General features: G+C 45.2%; 1 protein-coding gene across 7 annotated transcripts in view; it reads right to left on the bottom strand.

Moving 5' to 3' along the window:
• ARHGEF10 (Rho guanine nucleotide exchange factor 10) overlaps window positions 1-19,929 on the bottom strand; it is a 202,501-nt gene that overhangs the window by 130,135 nt on the left and 52,437 nt on the right. For all 7 annotated transcript variants that reach the window (XM_075556420.1, XM_075556416.1, XM_075556415.1 and 4 more), the window contains exons 3-4: window positions 4,670-4,828; window positions 2,912-3,199 (exon numbers count right to left, since the gene is read on the bottom strand). In XM_075556420.1, coding sequence (XP_075412535.1) covers window positions 2,912-3,199; window positions 4,670-4,828 — 447 coding nt within the window. The remainder of the gene's footprint in view (window positions 1-2,911; window positions 3,200-4,669; window positions 4,829-19,929) is intronic.

Below are 19,929 nucleotides of genomic sequence, written 5' to 3'. Positions count from 1 at the left end.
ATGCAATGATGCTAAACACAGGAGGATCACAGGTTAGTATGTTGGAAATCTTGTGGATCCAGGGGTATTGTAAGTATCTCAGCGCTGGCAGGAATCTACGTGGTTTCTCTGGCTCCAGAGGTCTGGTTTTATCAGGGTAGGTCCATGTGGCTTCTCCAGTCCCCAGGGTGTAGTGTCATGTGTATTGTCAATAGAGGGTCTCTCAGGGAGTGAGCAGAGAGAGAAGTGTCTCCCGCCTCCAAGGAGGAAAATACAGGAGTTCCCGGAATTCTCAGGAAAAGACCCATGTCCACACAGTGACCTCATTGGTTATATCTTGATTGACAGGCCAGACTCCATCCCTTCACTCATAATTCTCTCAAACTGAGACCACATTATGTAACTACCACGCTCGAAGCCTTGGTGGTTCTGGATGAACTGCAAGCTGGACAAACTATAAACACTGGACTAACAGCAAGGAATGTGGTTCAAACCCACCAACTGCTCCTTGGGAGAGAGATGCTACCTGTCCCCGTCAAGATTTATAGCCATGGGAACCCTAAGTAGGGTCTCAAGGAATCGGAATCCTCTTGATGGTAGTGGGCAACGGTGCTGGGAGGTGTCTGCCTGCAGAGTTCAAGTCTCAACAATAGGAATGGTTTAAGTGGAATCCAACTCATGGTGACCCCATGCATGTCAGGACAGAGTTGCTTTTAATGACTAATTTCGTAGAAGTAGACTGCTAGACCTTTTCCCTACAGTGTCTCTCAGTGGACTCCAGCCACCAGCCCATCAGTTAAATGCAGAATATTTAAATATCTGTGCCATCCAGAGACTTACATAATTTACCAAGTTTTAGAAATAAAAGAGAATAGGTTTTTGAAACTAAGTCATCCGAAGGCAGTGGTTCTCAACCTTCCTAATGCCGCGACCCTTTATTACAGTTCCTCATGTTGTGGTGACCCCCCCATACCATAAAATTATTTTCATTGCTACTCCATAACTTTTATTTTGCTACTGTTATGAATCGGGCAACTCCTGTGAAAGGGTCGTTCGACCCCCCCCAAAGGGGTCATGACGCACACATGGTGGAGAACGGCTGTCCTAAGGTATAACTTGATTCCATTTTCACTAAGTAGAAGGGAAAGAATCTACTATACAACCGACACCCATCTTACAGTGATGAGTAGGTTGAGGCTCAGGTAGGCGAGGGGAGGGGCCAAATGGGAGCTATGACACGCTCTTTCCTGGCTCTTCCATTCAGTCTCCGCACTGCATTATTATTAAAAATGCAAACTCACTACCACTGAGTAGGCGGTGTTTGACCCTTGGGGGTGTCCAAGACTGCAACTCTCTTGAGGAGTTGAAAGTCTCACCTTGCTCCCTCAGAGCAGCTGGTGGTTTCGAACTGTGACTTGCAGTTTGCAGCCCAGTGCATCATTACTGTGCCACAAGGGTTCCTTCACGCTGCTGGGAAGCATGTGATAGTGGAGAGCTCGTGCTAGCTTAACCACAAAACAAAATTGCTTCCGCTTCTTTTAGAAATGTCTATCTGCATTCCCTTATAGCCCCCACCCCCAAACTTCTGATCCTCAGGGACCCATACTTCTAGTCATAGATTTTTAATCAGTTCAGAATTCAGTTTCCTGGTCTCCCTCAATTAGAAATTTCCAGAAGCAACAAGACTAACAGCTTTCTATGTCTCTCGCCTCTCTTTCCAATTTTTGGTCCCCTAAATTCCCAAGAATAAAAATAGTTAGATTGCAAGAAACCTATTGTTTGCAGATTAACAGATGATATTGTTGTTGTCACTGTTGTTAGGTGCCATTGAATTAGTTCTGACTCACAGCGACACTATGTGTGACAGAAAAAAGCACAGCTCCATCCCGCACTGTCATCCCAAATATTCTTTAGACTCGAGCCATTGATTCAGCCACTCTATCAATACTTCTGCTTTATAGACTTCCCCTTTTTTTGCTGCCCCTTTAGTTTGCCAAGCATGATGTCCTTTACCAGGGACTGGTGTCTTTTGACAACAGGTTCAAAGCACATGAGACAAAGTCTCACCATCCTTGCTTCACAGGAGCATTCTGGCTGGACTTCTTTCTAAACAGATGTCTTTGTCCTTCTGGCCACCCAAGGCACTTTCCATATTCTTCTCCAGCATCATAGTTCAAATGCATCGAGTCTTCTTTGGTCCTCTTTATTCACTGTCTCGCTTTCACAAGCATATCAGGCAGTTGAAAATACTGCGGCTGGGCCAGACACACCTTAGCTGTTAAAGTAACATCAGCCCCTTACAGAGGTCTTGTATAGCAAACTTACCGAGTGCAATGTCTTGTTTGATTTCTTGATGGCTACATTATAGATATTATTAGACATCTAAAAACGATATTAGAAATATAAAAATAGCTCTAACTTAGAGTAAAACCCAAACCCATTGACATTAAGTTGACTGTGATTATAGCAAACCTATATAGGGTTCCCAAGGTTTTACTGAATCTTTACAGGAGTGGACAGCCTCATCTTGCTCCTGTGGAGTGACTGATGAGTTTGAACCACCGACCTTTCAGTTAGTCATCCAACATGAACTCGACATCATAATAAATCCCCAAAATATGGATAAAGGTTTCATGAATACTTGTGAGAAGGCAGGCAGAGAACTGGAGTAAAGTTCCCATAATTCTTCCCTAAGATTATAAGGCAAATACAGTTTGGATAAGATGTTATTTCAAAATTTCCCCAATAATAACCATGTGTTTTTCCTTGACTATGCTTCTATCATGGAATAAAATTAATTTCACACTCAGTTTTCAACTTCAAAAACAAGTATATAATGATTTGGTGGGGGGGTACAGAAAAAGTAGATTTTATTCAACAAATGTGTCATTTCTCATCGGCAAAGCAAGACAAATGACAACAAAAGCAATACCTTCTTCATCCACAGACACAGTGCGAATGATAACAGGACTGGAGTAGGCTGGCAGTATCAAAGGCAGGCTTGAAGGGACGGCATAGCCACAGGGCACGGGAACAGCATACCCACTGGGCACGTGGGGGCTCAGCGTTTCCTCCTCGGCAGTTGGCTCTGGAGCTGTGGCTTGGTCTGCCTGGAATGGTGTGATGTCGATGACTGAATATGGATTTACTTTAGGTGGTACCATCAGTTTAGTAGGCTCCACTGACACAATTGCTTCTCTTTCAGGTCCATGTTCTCTTCCTGAAAGACAGAAAAGAAGACTTTGTTCACCAGCAGCCACATGCTCAAAAGCACGTCTTCCACACCATCCTAACGGTGGAAATAAAGAAAAACGGGGAAACCTTCAACTGAACTCGCCTTCCGGTGTTAAGACTCCTAGATTCCCAGTTACAGGTGGTCACATGTGGGCTGCTCTTCATGTGAGTTTGCCTTGGTGCATGTTACTTTGAGGAAGGGAGAGACTTCTGGAAACCAGGGGGATCAATACAATCTTTGTGAGCAGATGAAATGTACACAGCCTAAGACTGCTTATCTAACAAGATAAACAAAGTATAAGCTGCCAAAAGTAAATACTGACATCATGAACAAATTACCGTTGGTCCCTCCTACTGGTAATTTTAGTCTAATCTACCTGTCCAGCTAGTCTAGTGGCTTCAGTGGCTGTAGGAATACCATCAAAGCTGTTCTCAGATGGAAAACATTTAAATTAACTATGTATGTAATTCACTTTAGTTGCACTGTTTAGAAATAGTTTATATAATGATTATCATGATAGAATGATAATCATAATGACATAATGATAAGGCTATCTTTATTAGAAAATGACAGACCCTCCCCCCTCTAAAATATAAACACAGTTACCCCTGCTGTATTGATATTTTGCTTTACACGGCTGCGTTTTACAATAGCCCTACATCAGTCGCAGTTTTCATTAGCTGAAAGACGAGGTGTGGGGAAACAGAGCAGAGAGTCCTGTGTTCAGCGTTGGGTTTGCAGTGTGCTGCTACACCATCAGTGTGCAAAGCCCCGAGCAGCGAGCATGTACCCCGGCTCCTTCCTAGGGAAGGGCAACCAGCACCCACAACGCAGCTTTGAACTGTCTGTGACCACAGTACATTAGCGTTGGTGAAATTCTCGGTGTTATTCGGTACGGCTTAGTAGGTAGTTTATTGGGGGTGAGCACGTTCAAATGTGTTTCCCATATACATTAACTGTCATTGCATCTCTGCTCTATGCCATTTTGCCTAAGAGCAGTATTTCCACAGAAACGCTTGAGTTTCAGAGAGCGAAACAGAACGAATAGAAATTCAGCCACCATTTAAATGGAGGCATTAATAGGTGATATGTTAACCTTCTATCACAAAAAAAAAAATCATCAGTGTCTCGCTCTTAGAGATCCATCTTTCCTTTCCAGACTCGAATCAAGCAAGGGCAGTGAGGAGGAAACTGGCAGCCTCTCTGACAAACTGGCAGTCACTCCTGGCAACCCCGTGGGAGTGGGGGGGTGGAACAGCAGCGCCCCAGGGTTTCAGGTCTAGTTGTCCTCGAGGCATGTCTGGTGGGCCGGGCCTGCAGGGTCTGGCTTAGCAGGCAGACGGAACGACGCCCCCAGCCCCAGCCCTGGGCCTCAACAGCAGGGAGCCATTTAAAGCAGCGGGACTCGCAGGGCTTGAGCACCGGTGAGCACCAGGTGGCGCGCGCGGGCGTTACCTGTGGCGGCGGTGTCTTCCTGTGCTACCGTGCCACTAGACGCAGGGTCAGCTGGTGCTTGTCTATCTGCTTCGGGAATGTCATCTCCACTGTCAAAATCGAATTGCTCTCCCTCCTCCTCTTCATTGTTGTTATTAGCATCACATTTTACTTCATCTTCTAAACACACACACAAAACAATACAAATTACAATGTTAATATTTATTACAACAATTTTAGATTCTTGTACTAGAAGGAGAAAGGGGAGAAAAGACCAAGGATACAGACAGAGTCACTAAATTCTTGTATATGTTACTGTAGTTAGTCTTTTGACTTGGAAAAAAAACAACATATAATTAAGGGTTTTGTCCATTCCTAATTTTAAAAAGGGAAAGAAAAGAAGTAAAAACCCCACTTTTCGTATTTTAATTATTTATAATAAAAATTAGAAATCAATTTTGGAAAGCTATATTTTAATAATGTGAAGTTGAGTGGAAAAGTTTTGATACGTGGGTTGAGCTCTTCCACGGCCGGGTTAATTCCAAACAAAACATGTTTAAACGTGTCTCTGTGAGCAGTGGACGGCTGCTGAAGATAAGTTTTCTCAGTAACACATTTGTCTTAATCTCATTAGAGTGCTTCAGAAACAATCAATCAAACCAGTGGCTTCTAATGGCATCTGCTGGACCAGTTAAATTCAAGGCAGGCTGCTCAGTGCCAAAAGCTAGAGAGACTACTGGGTGTAGGGGTGGGTGGGGGGGTGCAAAGAGCTAATTTTGATAGATTTTCCCAGAGAACACAGGACAGTCACAGTGGGCTTATTACCAAGAAGCTTTAAGAAAATGGAAACCTGCATTAGCGAGAAAAGAGGAGGAAGGCTGCCCTGAGGAAGATTTTCCTATCATAAGGATGCAGCATCATATCCAGAAGAGCACTGACTTTCTGTCCTAAGAATTATGCTAAAACCTCTATCCCATCCACCATACGGCCCTGAATTTGTCCCTTCAGACTTATTTTTATTTTCAAATCCCAAAGATCATTTAAGAACACATGTCAAGCTCTTGAAAGATGCCCAAACGGGCGTTTGAAGGTGGTGTGACGCAGAGAAAGGACTCTGTGCGGGCTGTTGGTGCTGGTGTGGGGCTGTCAAGTCCACACCATCCTCACAGCGGTTCTTCCGTTTGATCCCACTGTAGCCACTGTGTCCATCCATTCAGTGTTAGGTCTTTTAAAAAAAATTTTTTTTTTGCTGTTCCTCTACTTTTACCAAGCCCGCTGTCGCTCTCCGGGGATTAGTCTTTCCTGACAACATGCCCAAATCATACGAGGGTCTTGCCATCCTCGCCTCTAGGGAGCATTCGGCTGTACTTGATCCAAAAGAGATTTGTTTGTTCTTTTGGCAGTCTACAGTATTTTCAATATTCTTCACCAGAACTATAATTCAAATGCATGTCCTCTTCTTTGGTCTTCCTTAGTCAGTGTCCAACTTTCACATGTATTTGAGGCCAATGGAAAGAAAATGGCATGGACCAGGTGCACCTAGTCCTCAAAATAACCTGCCTTTCGATGCTTGAAAGACAGCGAAATGCTGCCTTCAGCATCAGACAGACCTATCCGGAGGCTAGATCAGAAATAACAAAGTAATAATGTGGTAGTTACATAATTGGTGTCAATTTAAGGATCAAGGTTGTGGGGGTGGAGTCTAGCCTGTCAGTCATTATATAGCCAATAAGGCCTCTGTGTGGGCATGGGTTTCTCCTGAGGATTCTGGAACTCCTGTATTTCCTCCTTGGAGGCGGGAGACACACGCTCTCTCTCTCTCTCCTCACTCCCTGGGAGACATCCCTGTGGAAAAGACACCTGGAGGAAGGCTGATGGAGCCAGACCTCTGGAGCCAGAGAAGCTACATGGAGACCCCTAACAGTGCTGAGATGCTTACAATGCCACTGAATCCACAAGGCTTCCCACCCACTGGCCTGTGATCTTCCTGCATTCGGCATCATTGCATGTGGTACATGAGGCTGCAGAGGACTTTATAGATTGAGATGGGCTAATATCAGACTTATGGACTTGATCTGGACTGGGCTGGGATATTTTCTCAATATTCAACTGCTCTTGTATATAAAGCTCTTTCTTATACACGTAAGTTTCTATGGATTTGTTTCTCTAGTCTACCGAGACTAACACAAATAATAACAATACATAATATTTTAAGGGTTTTTGGTGGTGGCAGGGGGAGGGAGGGAGGGGAAAAAGAGGGGCTGATATCAAAGGGCTCAAGAAGAAAGATAATGTTTAGAAACTGTTGATGCCAACAATTGTACATGTCTGCTTGATATAATGCGTGTATGGATTGTTATGACATATGTAAGAGCTCCCAATAAAATGATCTACTAGATTAAAAAAAGAAATAATAGCTTCATGTTTTGATATTTCTATTTAAAGTTTCTATGATTGTGTAGCAATCCTTTTAAGTATTAAATATTAAAATAACATCATCAAGAATCGATGGAAAAGGAGGGAAGTTCAATTCAGTAATGTATATTCACTCAACATAATGATTTTAACTGCCTGACTATGCTATGCTTCTATTCCTCTTTTAGAAAACTACTGGCACATATTACTTCTAACACCTGTTCCTTTTGTCACCTTGGGACTGTGGATTATTTTCCAGATTGCTCTTTTGCAGGGAGGCAAAGTTTTGGTCATATAATACATGTTATTTCTCATGCACAGAGGAAAGGCTAAGTCTAATTTTTAAGAACAGATAATTGCTGTAAACTCCAATCACTGGAGTAATTTTCTTTGACAATTGTCAGTGAAAGAGAGGCATAGTGTGGAATTAAAATGCCATGCAACGGCAATAGAATCATCCGGATCTACCTGAGCTTTTAAAATGTGTAATAAAATATTTAATTAAAATATCGAATATTAAACCGTCTTACAACAGTTTTCCTTTTGGAAAGCTAAGACCCCCCTGGTCTTTGTCCATGGTAATTTCACATTGGGCATCACAAACACAGCAATGAGGAAACTGCACAGCCCTCTAAGAGCTGAGGGCGGTGCTCCTGTTACAGAGGCGTCTGCTCTCCTCGAGAGTCCGAGGTCTACAGCTGCTCTGTACACTGGAAGCCACTGTCAGACGTTACACAGAACCTTCCACTAAATAAACAGACAAAAGGTGAGGGCCCTGAGCCCTAGGTCCCCTCCTCCTGCTTTTGGTTCATTCCATTCTCTTCACCTGCTCCATCACCTGGTAAGGGAACATCAACAACACCAACTTCATTTGCCCAAACCACAGCCGTCCTTCCAAGCCCATCTCAAATGCCAAGTCCTGCGCAGAGTTGCGGCAACCTCCTCCTCAGTAGCACTCTTCCAGGCCCCCGGAGGGCTGCTGGGTGAGCCCTGGACTGCTAACGGCAAGGCTGACGGTTAAACCACATGCTGCTACTCTCCTCACGAGAAAGACGCGGCTCTCCTCTGCTTCTGTGAAGACGGACAAAGTCCGAAACCCTACCCAGGGCCACCTCCATCGATGGTGGAGGGTGTGGTTTGGGTTGGATAGCACTCTTCACCTGTACTATGCCTTTTTCCTTAACAATAAAAAATCTCTCTGTATAGTTGTACTTGTCCCATCTAGAAAGCTCTTTCTACAGAGATGGATCCTGTATGCTCCAGAGGCTCTGCGCACAGAATGATGCATGCCTGGCTGGAGAGATGCGAACAGAGCGGCCCTTACTTCAGGTCCCAGTAGCCAGCATGCTTCAAACGGAGTGAAGGCACACGTTCAAATGGCAACAACCAAGCTGGTGTGCCAGAGTCAGTCTCAGGAAGGAGACTCCGCTGAGAGAGTAAAGGGCCTTTTCTGCTTCAAATCATCACAACGCAGGCAGCAGAAAGCTCACCATTTGGAAAACTCCCCTTTTCATAGCCTTAGAACTGTCTGCACACCACACTGAATGGGTGGGGTGGCCTTTTAGGCTCAGAAAAACCACAGGAACCCAGCTGTGTCCATAATGGTAGGCTGTGGCTGAGCAGCAGAAAGTTAAATCAGTGGCTCATTGATGCAGGCTCAGGGTGGGGCTCATTCTCTTTTACATCACAGGGCAACTGGTGCCTCCGTGGGTACATCAGAATGTTTGGAATGAGTGCATGCATGAGCACATAAAAAATGATTTCCTAGAAACAAACGACCTTAAGCTTAGCATCAGCCCCAAATCACTTTGCAAGCAAACCATGAAATGTATTAACAATTGGCCGTCTCCAGTTTCCGTTGATGTATCTAGTCTATCTGAGAAGGAAAAGAAAAAGGTTGGTATTGTTGCAGCTACAGAAAGTTTCAACTTGACACATGCTGTTCTGTGTTTCTACAGAGATAGGGGTCAATTGTTTCCATGTTCCCCTCATTTCTCCATCCTGACGCATGAGCCAAAACTATGTAAGTCACAAAGGAGTTCAGTATTTTCAGAAGGAGCTTTTGAGGAATATACAGATCTAAAATAAAATTAAATGACCTTACACCTGAGTAACTGTACACATCTAGGTGTGAGTTGCGAGCTTTTTGGTGGAGAGACTTGGTGTGATGCTCAAGCCTTTGTAACCTAGCCTAGTAAGAAGTCAGAGGACATGGGGAGTCCTGTGCCCCTGTTCCACAACAGCTCTGTTCTGAGGGACCAGTCTTCCCTCGTGACCTCACCTGCTCAGATTCAAAGCTACATGCATTACTGGGTCAGCATCGGGTCAATGAAATCCAGTGGGAAATGTCTAACTTGCACCATGCGGGTGGGGCAAGGTGAGACAAGGAATGACACCATCCTGTACAAACTGTTACTGAGATGGCCTTCAGCTGCTTCCATTCATGCATAGAAGCCCATCAAAGCAGGTCTCCTGCTCAGGACAGAAGGCCTGGGGCAGAAACATAGATGTCTTTGGATATAAATGGCTATGTATTCTCCTCCTGAAAAGGAAAAAAAAATCTAAGAAGGATAATGATCTAATATTTAAGTAATTGTGTAAGGTAATATCTGAAAGTTCAATATGAGAGAATGAATTTTACATGTAACCTTCAACCCAGTTGAGTGATTTTCATCTGTTTAAGTGGAGGTCCCCAGAAAATGAAAGGTTGGATTCAGCAAAACAGGGGGTGGGAGAGCAGAAGTAAGGATGGTGGGAGATACTGATCAGAAAGGCTGGCTCATCAGCTGGGCTCAGTGACGCAGAAACAGGAAGGAGATGGTAGCAGTGCAGAGATGGGATAGGCAATGTCTTGCCAATGGAAGACTTGCTGCATCGGCAGTTCTTGAACAAGTGAACTGGAGATGAAGGAGGTGAAGTTGGAGACATGCCTAAAATTTGGAGACACTGACATGTTTAGGGGAGGCAAAGCTACAGAAACTATGGTATCTGTGATGGTTTAGAAACTGTCTTTTTAGCTGGGGTGACCGTGGGACAGATGAGCTTTGTGGGGGATTTATTTATTTAATTTATTTATTTAATCATTTTATTGGGGGCTCATACAAGTCTTATCACAATCCACATATGCATCCATTGTGTCAGAACATATGTACATTTGTTGCCATCATCATTCTCAAAACACTTGCCTTCTACTTGAGCCCTTAATATGAGCTTTTAATGTTCTGAAAAAGAACCCCATTTTAAATGTAAGAGGTTTAATTTTTCCCTTCGGGTTTTTTAAATTAATAATACATTCTAGCAGAATCTTTTGAAAGAAATAGCTTGTCAAATCACTAATACATGACGGGGGTGGGAGCCAAGCATGGAAACAGGCCGAGGCGGTGGAGGGGCGCCCAGCAAGGCCTCTGCTGGGCAGAAACTGCTGCCTCCCCATGAGGTGTCAAAGGGATTCTAAAGGAGCATTCCGGAATTTACCTTTGAGAAGTTCTCAATTGGCAAACTGAAAGCATGTACTACGCTGTCACTGTTCTCATGGAGGAGCGTCACCAGGGTCTGCATTTTATACGGAAAGTATTTACTGAGCACTCTATTCCAGACACTGTGCTGGGCCATGGGAGTGCCTCAGAAGTCCTTGAACTTGTGAAATGAGATCGGTCAAGTCTCACAAATCCCAGCTTTGGGACATCTTTAGAGTTGATCTAGCAAGCATGCATTCCTTACTGCAGTGTCATGTAGAGTGTCTTTAACAAACTCCTTTCTTTACATCTGGAGTCTGGAGCTGAGCTCTACTGAAGAGTTCACTGCATAAGCTCAGTCAGATCCACTTCTGTACAGCAACGGTCACAAAGCTCACTCCCAGGGTCTCGTGAGGATAAGACAAGCTGGTCCTGGGTCAATTGTCACACTTGTAGTTTGAAATACGTATGTCCTCATTTGCCAAAAACCAGTTTTCCTCATTTGCTAAGGTAAAGCAGCAGTGGGGAAAAAATTGAAAAAAAAATGTTCAAACATTTTATATAATGCGATTTCTTATAAATTATAGATAACAGGATTGTATTTTTTTTAAGTTTTGGGGCAAATCTATACTTTTGGTAAAACTATGCTTCAGTCGTGATTTTCTGTGAGTCAGCTTTCTTCCAAAGTATATCTATGAGACATTCCCAAACAACAGCCGAATGTCGGATAAAAAAAGATAATCTATAGAAAAGGTATTGCTCTCTCCAGGCCCTCTTCTAACCATTTCTTCAGAGCTAGGCTAGGAGGAGGGCGAGGGAGGAGGCAGAGTTGGGTACACCAACATATCAACTCGAAGCTAGACCTAGACACAACCTGAAAGAGGAGGAAAGGTCACAGACCACTGAGGGCGGCTGCCGGTTGTGCCGGCTGCTCTGGGTGCCTTCCCGAGTCGCAGACACACTAGGAAAGTGGCGCAGGAATGTCACAAGGACTGAAAAGAATCACAGATAAAGACACATCCATGGCCTGAGAATCAGCATAAGGCCTACTCACAGAAGCAGGGATACATGAATCATAGTCCTTCTTTGCTACTGACCCGGTGTTTCTGATGCCAGCTGTCCACAGGCAGAACGCCTCTGACCTTAGTCACCAGGTTAGGAGGACGTTGTGGTTGGTTTCATTAACTCACTAGAGTGGCTTAGGAAACTCCTGAACAGTATTATACTATGGCTATCGGTTTGTTATACTAACAGGATACAAGTCAGGGTCATAGCATAAGTAAGGAAGCGTGGGAAGATTCTCAGTGCGGAGCAACTGACCAGCCAGCTCTCTGAGCTGTTCTGCTCCAGGCTCGCCCACACGATTGGCTAGAACATCGGTTCTCAACCTGTGAGTCGCACCCTCTTTGGAGGTCAAACGACCTTTCATAATAGTAGCAAAATTAGTGATGATGTAGCAACAAAAATAATTTTATGGCTGGGGAGGGGGTCACCACAACATGATGAACTGTTGCGGCATTTGGAAGGTTGAAAACCATTGGGCTAGAACATGCTCCTGAAGGCATTTGATATTGGGTTCCCATGTAATGTCCTCTGGTCTGACAAGCCCACTCAACAGCAAAAAAATCCACAGAGGTGACCTAAACGTCCCAACCCAAAGTCCCTCCTTTGCTCCAGGAGGGTTTTCTCCAAGGCCAAGGATAAAGGGAACATTGTGATAAATGGAGAAAGGTTGACATTCTCAAGGATCGGGTCTTCTTTGACTCGACAATCCAGGCTCATGGAAGCAGCAGTCAGGAGAAGCCAGGATGCACCGCATTAGGAAAATCTGCTGCGCAAGGCGGGATTTTGAGAACTGAGGTACGCCTGACTCAAGCTGTGCTACCTTCAAATGCCTCACATGCATGTGAAAGCGGGACACCGAATAAAGACCGAAGAGAAATGCACTTGAGTGATGATGCTGGCAAAGAATCTTGAGAGTACCGCGGACTGCCGGGAGAACACGCAAATGTGTCTAGGATCCAACACAGCCAGAGTGCTCCTTAAGGGAAGGATGGGAGACTTTGTCTCGCCTACTGTGGACATGCCATCAGGAGAGACCAGTCCCTGGAGAAGGGCATGATGCTCAGTAAAGTGGAGGGACAGCAAAAAGGAGGCAGGCCCTCAACTAGATGGGCTGGCACCGTGGCTGCAAGGATGGGCGCAAGCACAGGGACACTGGGAGGACGGCGCAGGACAGGCGGCGCTTCGGGCTGTTGTGCACAGGGTTACCGTGAGGGGAACCAGCCCCCTGGCACACGACCACGACAAGGATAGAGGTTACCTTACTTCAGGGAAAACGAGGGCCTGTGCCCCCCACACCCTCTTTCCCGGCCTCCTCTACCTTCAACTCAGCTTCAAACTTGGTTTGGGATTGTGGACAAAGCAAACTCTAGCTTTCCAAGAAAACTAGAATTTTATTACTTCAAGAGACATTCCTCTGTAATCACCAAGGCTCCTGAACAGAAGACACTGACTCATACCAACAACAGCAGCAACTTGAGCTGACGGTACTCAGACAATGGTCTTGTCGATGGCCATGGCAGTCGGACCGCTGCATGGCCGGATCAATGCCACGCCGGCTTCTAGCAGCAAGTGACCTTGAATCTCCCCCACCCGCGCGGAGCTGACCAGAGCTGGCTGACACAACTAGCAGCAAGTGGCCTTGAATCTCACACACACACCTGCGGAGCTGACCAGAGCTGGCTGACACAACTAGCAGCAAGTGGCCTTGAATCTCCCCCCGACACCTGCGGAGCTGGCCAGAGCTGGCTATGAAACCTGTCAGCAGCTTTGCAAGTTTTTTTCTTTCTTTCACTCATGGCCCGTTTTGTTCATGGCCCGCCGCTCTGCACCCCGCACGAATACACCCAGAACCAGGAAGACACCTTACATTCCAGAAACCCGGACATACCTGGATCTCCCAATCTCTGACTACTTTACCTTATATGGACTCAAAACAGCCAAGTCACCTGTTCTCTGGCCATATAAGCACCACCCCTGTAGCTTGGGGTGCGACTCCCCCGTAGACCGTGGGACTTCCCCCAGGCTGGGTTTTTCTCCCCAATAGAGCCTGCTTGCTCTAATTCGACTGATTTGGTATATGGTGCCTCTCGACTACCTTACAACTGCCTTGAATGACGTACCAATTACTGAGTCTGATTGTTTACACAGGCCTACAAGCAGCTATTAGCTAACCAATGTAAGCATAACTTTCTAAAACATGTTATGAAAGAATTCTTACTTAAGAATTATGACTTTTCTAGCTATTATGCTATAACATGTTCAAGTGAATCTTATATGTTTCTAGGCAGATAGGACATAGAAAGTTGTCTGACATCCCAATCTTTAAAATCCTGTAGTCTGAAGGGGCCATCCAATACAACGTTCTCAGAAGACAGCAAGGTTCTTCACTACGCAATACAATGGTCGCTGGTGCCACTGAGGAACGGCATTGCTCGTTTTACTTAATTCTAATTCACTCAAGTTTACATGGATGCTTTTGACTCGTGGCTACCACAAGGGACAGGTCAGAAAGAGGCATGGAGCTTGTGTGATACACACGAATCATTTCCATCCCACCCCAAGGCTCCTTTTAATTGTGCTCGTGTTGACACAGTCCTAATTTACATTCAGACTTGATCTGGTTTTAATTAAAGTTTTCCTCATGAGCAAAGGAACGACGGTGAATTACCTACATTCAGTTTAAGACGTCATCTCTCTCTGTGTGGAGTGGAGGCGCTGCTAGGGACAGCTGGCTTGTGTGTGAAATGCCCTGAAGTTAAAGCTGGAGCTGCTTGCACATGCTGTGACTATACAAGAGCTCATGAACTCCACACTTTGAATGAGAGAACGGTATGACCTATTGTTACATCTCAAAAAGAGTACTACCAAAACCCCCATCAATCTCTCATTATCAATAACCTACACACATAAAACACCTGTAATCTATGTGTATAAAAACTCATAATATTAAAACATATCACCACAGATAGTATTATTTTGCCTAATGACATGTAAAACTTCATTTTATAGGGAAAGAAAGACTTTTTAAAAGACTGGAGGATTATTCATCAAGATGAGGTTAAGCGTAGTCAATTTCTCTTTGTGTGTCTATATTTTAATACTTTTTGCAGCACTCGGTATTGTAGGAAACAGAAGGATTTCTCCCAAGTCATCTCCCCTAAAAACATGTTAGACTTAAGAACACTGCTTGCAGCTAATGGTAAATGATTGTCAAGTACCTCCCTGAAGGCACTCAGTTGCCAGACAACTGTCTGGTTCCACCACAGGTGGAACCCACTCACTGCTGTTAAGGACAATGGGCTACATCTCCCCGAAGGCTTGCAGTGATAGGTTTGGTCCCTGTAGGTGAGGTTTACACCCTACAGATAATGGTTCCTATGGAGATCCAGAGAACAGGTCAAACCTGCTCAGTGACATCCAAAGTTAGGCTGCCATCCTGAGTTCAGGATGCGCCCATTTTGTCACATGTGTGCCCCCAATTACTCCCCTTCCTACTGCATATAGATCCCTAGATTGTCCCCCTCTCATTGCTGTATAACCTATAGTGCAACCCCTTCCTGTGACGTATGTCTTTACCTGTAATTAGTGGGTGGGCTTGCACGTCCCCAGAGATATATAAGCCTGGGTTAGCAATAAAGATGTTCCATCCTCTTCTCAGGTCCTTACTCCCCTGTTCCCTTTCCCCTTGACCGCCTTCCCCCCGCCTCTCTTGCCCTCCAGTCTCCCATCTGCATGTGGACGACCAAACGGGGCTGAGGTGAGCATGCTACCATGAAATGTGTCTGACTCCATTATTTCAAACTCTCTTCTATCTCTCATGCTCTCATGACTTTATTGTAAACTATATATATATATATATATATATTTAATCGCACAATTGCATCTATCAAACCTGCAATTAGTTGTGGGGGCTGGCCTTTCCCCTACACAGTATAATAGATTCTCATGTGACACAATTTAGATTATGAATTACATAGACTGGTTGAATCATTTTAGGCACTCCAAATGGAGTTTTAATCAAGATCTATTGAACAGAAGCATACATCATTACACTGTATATCTCACTGTCACCTCATTTTGCTGTCCTCTGGACACTCATGCTAGTTGCTGAACAGTGGTGGTATGTATGTAGGAGTTGTTAAGTGGATGGCTTCTGGAGAGAGACGGGTGGGTTTAAATATGCTACCCTCTACCCTTTCTGGACCATGTGACTTCAGTTTCACGTGTGTGAAACAGAATAATAAAACCCAAAGACCTTTTCCCTCCAAAGCTGTTGTGAGCATGAGGAAAGTCCATCTAATGTGCATAACAGTACTCAGTCCAAGGCCCAAGAGACACAGTAGGACCTCAACACATGTCTTTTGCAGATGGGCAGAAGAGGTCATGGCAAACACAAACAGAAATGGGCAAAGTCTGCAATAAAGCATGCTACAGCTAAATTTCTTCGGTGTTATTGAAAAAATGCATTCTACTAAGTACCAAGACATTGGTATGCGGCTGCCGACTTGTCACTTCTCTTAAAGAGAACCTCTGAAAAGAGTTCATACTTCTCTTTGCGAAAGTACAATCTTCCTCAGTAAAAGTCTAAATGAAAGACTTTCCAAAGTTCACAACACACACACACACACACACAAACAGATAATACACAAAAACTGCATTTTATCTGGTGACAAAAACTTTCTGGCCAGAGTCTCGGCATTGCTCTTCCTTCAGAAAACACCAGAATGCAAGAACTCCCCACCTGCTTCCATCTGCCTTCTTGAGCCATCTGCTGTCACCTTGCGTGGACCATGGCAAGAACCTCCTCCTCCATCTTTCTAGCTTCTGTCTTTGCTCAACACCTCAGCCATCTATGCTCCTAACCAGAGCCATTGCTCTGCTCCAGAGCTTCTCAAATCTATTAGCCTACTGCACCCTTTTCAGGGGAAACAAACAAAAAAAAGACTCAGGGCCCCTCTGGCAATTAAATATTTTTGAACTACAGCCCACAATCCATGACAAACTGCACATTTGCCTTGGGAGCCCCTCTGAATTGTTCCAGCCTCCTCACTGGGGGCAGAAAGGCTGTGTCTCATTAAACCATGGAATGGGTGGAGCCCTCGTGGTGTGTGTGTGTGTGTGTGTGTGTGTGTGTGTGTGTGTGTGTGTGTGTGTGTGTGTGTTTTCCAGGAGCTAACAAAACAACCGGGCAGTATTATTTCCCATCGCTCGCCCCCCACTTCCCCTCGGCATACTGAAATTAAGTAACCAATTGCTGCTGCCTCCACGCTTGGGCACCGCTTTCTCCACGTGAGGCGCTCTCCCCTCACTTGACATTCACGGTGAAGTGCTCAGTTATAATGCATCCAGCCATCTGGTTGCTTAGTTACCACGCCGTTCATCACTCCCTATCCCCAGCACTGTTTCACCGTCCTCTGGATTTTATGTTGTTGCAGCCCTCAGCAACATCTGGTACACGTGTTGGGCTCTTCCCCAGCCCCCGCCCCCGCCCCTACCTTATTAAATCGAAAGCCCATGAGATCAATAGCTTTACCTGATTCGTATGTCTAGCACAGAAACCAAAAGACACTTGCTACAAAGTGGCACTTGATAACCACTTGTTAAATAATTAGATTCCTCTCATTCACAGACCTTCCTCTCAACTCCCAAACTGGAAGTCAACAAATGAGTTCAGTCTCCATCCATCAAAAACCTCCGTTTCCACATTCCGTAGTCTTTCCTTTTTGATGGTCTCAGCTTCTCGTTAACTGCACGCTGACTGGCGTATTCACTCCTCGAACACACTTTCGACCTGGTCATCATGCCCTCTGAAACCATACATGTAGACGTTGTGCCCTGCCCACACAAAGAGCTCGGATGGCACAGTGGATTACACACGGAGTTGCTAACCATAGGGTCAGTGGTTCAACGCCCCCAGGCACTCCTTGAGAGAACGATGAGGCTGTCTACTCCTGTAATGATGTAGTCTCGAAACCAAAGGGGAAGTTCTACTCTGTCTTATAGAATCAACATGTCAGAATCCCTTTCCTTCCTCTGTCAGCTACTCCCAGGGATATGTTCTAAGAGCTCAGTGAGACCCTTGCTCCCTCTAGAGGCCAACCTCAGAAATAGTTCGGCTTCAGTCATAGATGATTGCAATAAGGCAAGCATCACCTGAAGCAAGCCACATTTGTTTGTTTCCATGTGCATGTAAACGGCTCGTGGTACAAGATTGGGTAACGTTTGTTCTGTTGTGTGTGCACAGGGTCGCTATGAGTCAGAACCTACTTAAAGGCACCTAACAAGTGCAGATAAAAATCATGTTTCCTCTCTACTATAGTCAACATGAAGTGTGCAAGAGCATTATGAAAAGTGTGAAATACCGTGAAAATCCCCAATACGTAAAGAGAAGCATGGGTTTTTGGAAACTGCCCAGATAGAATTGCTTGGTGCCAAGTTGCCACAGGCCTTGAATTAGTAAAATAATGTAATATCTGCACAGCACAATAAAGCAAAGTGCAATAAAAGAGTTCTACAGTGACAGGTCTGTACCCTCTCACTGTCCTTTGCCTGTGCGTGCCTATACATGTCTGTACTTTGCTCAAGCTGAGGACAGTGACTGTGACATGGGGGCACCGGGAGAGAGCCCCTAGCTGCGAGGCCACAATGATGGGCCAAGCTCCGGTCTGAAGTAGGACCCTCACACACCCGAATTGCTGCGGATTCAAGGCTGCGATTGTTCAAGAGGAGGCCAAGGAGCTGAGCCACAGGTGGTTTCTGATCAGTCAGTGTCCCTTCTGGACATTTCTTCATCTTCTGGAAGATTTGAAACACTTTCTGCAGGGCGCAGAGTTGACCAGGACTCTCTTGGTGACTTCCGAGGCCCCAGGGCAGAATCTGGGTAAAGTGAGGCTACCATTCAACAGGTCACTGACTGAGCATGGTGTGAGCTACTGCCCCCAAGTAACTTGTACACTTTCTCAGATGATTTCCAGTCAAGGAGCATTTTCCTCCCAGCCTCAGTGGATTCCTAATGGGTCCCAAATGGTGTCCTCAAGAAATCCAATGATTCCCTTGACTTTTGGTGGGAATCTAAAAATGCCGTCCAATGACCAACCAAGCTCCACTCCCAATGTAACCCCAATGCCCTACATTAGGGCTCCAACAATGGCTTATTCTGGGACCCCAACTGTACCTATAACCAACAGAAAAGTATTGGCCTCTGATAGGTCATCCAGACTCCCAGGAAGATGATGGGAAGCCCACACCTGCTCCAAGAAGCACAGAGCAGGAAGGGGAACCCAGAAGACCTCTGATTTCAAGGTCCTACACCTGCCATTATTAGACCTGTGTAGGGCTTATACCAGGCCTTTCCACCATGTGAATCATCATCGAAAACCAACAGGTGAGAGGCCCTACAGTTGCAAGTGGGGAAACTGTACCTGGTCTTTCTCCTGTTCAAATGAGCTTGGACAACATATGCAGATACATACCCATTATTGACCTTACAGATATAACCAGTGTAGCCAAGAGTTCATGAGCAGGTCAGCTTTGGCTCTAGCGGTTACTCTGCTTATGCTCAACACACGAGTTCATGAGCTCTATCATCTCAGGCAGCCTCAAAAGACTCATATATGGATGCCTCCATCCTCAGAGCTGCAGGACAACAATGAGCAGATGGATGCTCCTTCTACAACTCCTCTTCAATTCAATACCCTCCTTTCAGTCACTTGGCTTCCCACCGCTAGTCGCAGCAGTTCAAAACCAGCAGCTGCTCCTCAGGAGAGAGATGAGACTTTTTACTCCCAGAAAGCAGTCTTGGAAGCCCACAGGAGTTGTTCCCCCCTATTCTATAGGACCACTATGAGTCAGAATCAACTCAAAGGCCACGAGGGTTTGATTTGGGGTGTTTTTTATACCTTCTTCCTATCAGTCTCCCTGGTGTCTTCTAGTTCGCTAGCCTGCTTAGTTTGGTGCCGTAGTCCAATGCTGAAACCATCCTGAGTTGCCACCCTTATGGCAGTGAGCTTGATTGCTTGTCATCAATAAGCTGGCACTCCCTTTGTAGCAAAACACAACTTCCATAAGTTCATTTGCCCATCATTTCTGAGCCGACACCTGGATTAGTAAGTCTTCATGTAGAGAAATAGATAGCATTACCTTTCAGAACAGCCAGATGGACTCCCAGTCTCCAAACTCTACTAGACGCCCCATGCTGCCCAGCAATTCTCGAGCAATTGCTCTCTAGCTTCATCTCATACAAATGTATCAAGACTTTTCCACTCCCCACTGCCCCTCACGTTTCTTCACCAGAATGCTATCTGAAGGAACTTCTCTCAATTTTCTGCCAAGTAGGGAAATTCCTCC

This window comes from Tenrec ecaudatus, chromosome 8 (genome assembly GCF_050624435.1).
Source record: "Tenrec ecaudatus isolate mTenEca1 chromosome 8, mTenEca1.hap1, whole genome shotgun sequence".
In the NCBI taxonomy this organism is placed as follows: domain Eukaryota; kingdom Metazoa; phylum Chordata; class Mammalia; order Afrosoricida; family Tenrecidae; genus Tenrec; species Tenrec ecaudatus.
The sequence above is the reverse complement of the archived record's forward strand: the minus strand, read 5'-3'. Positions and strand labels throughout refer to the sequence as shown.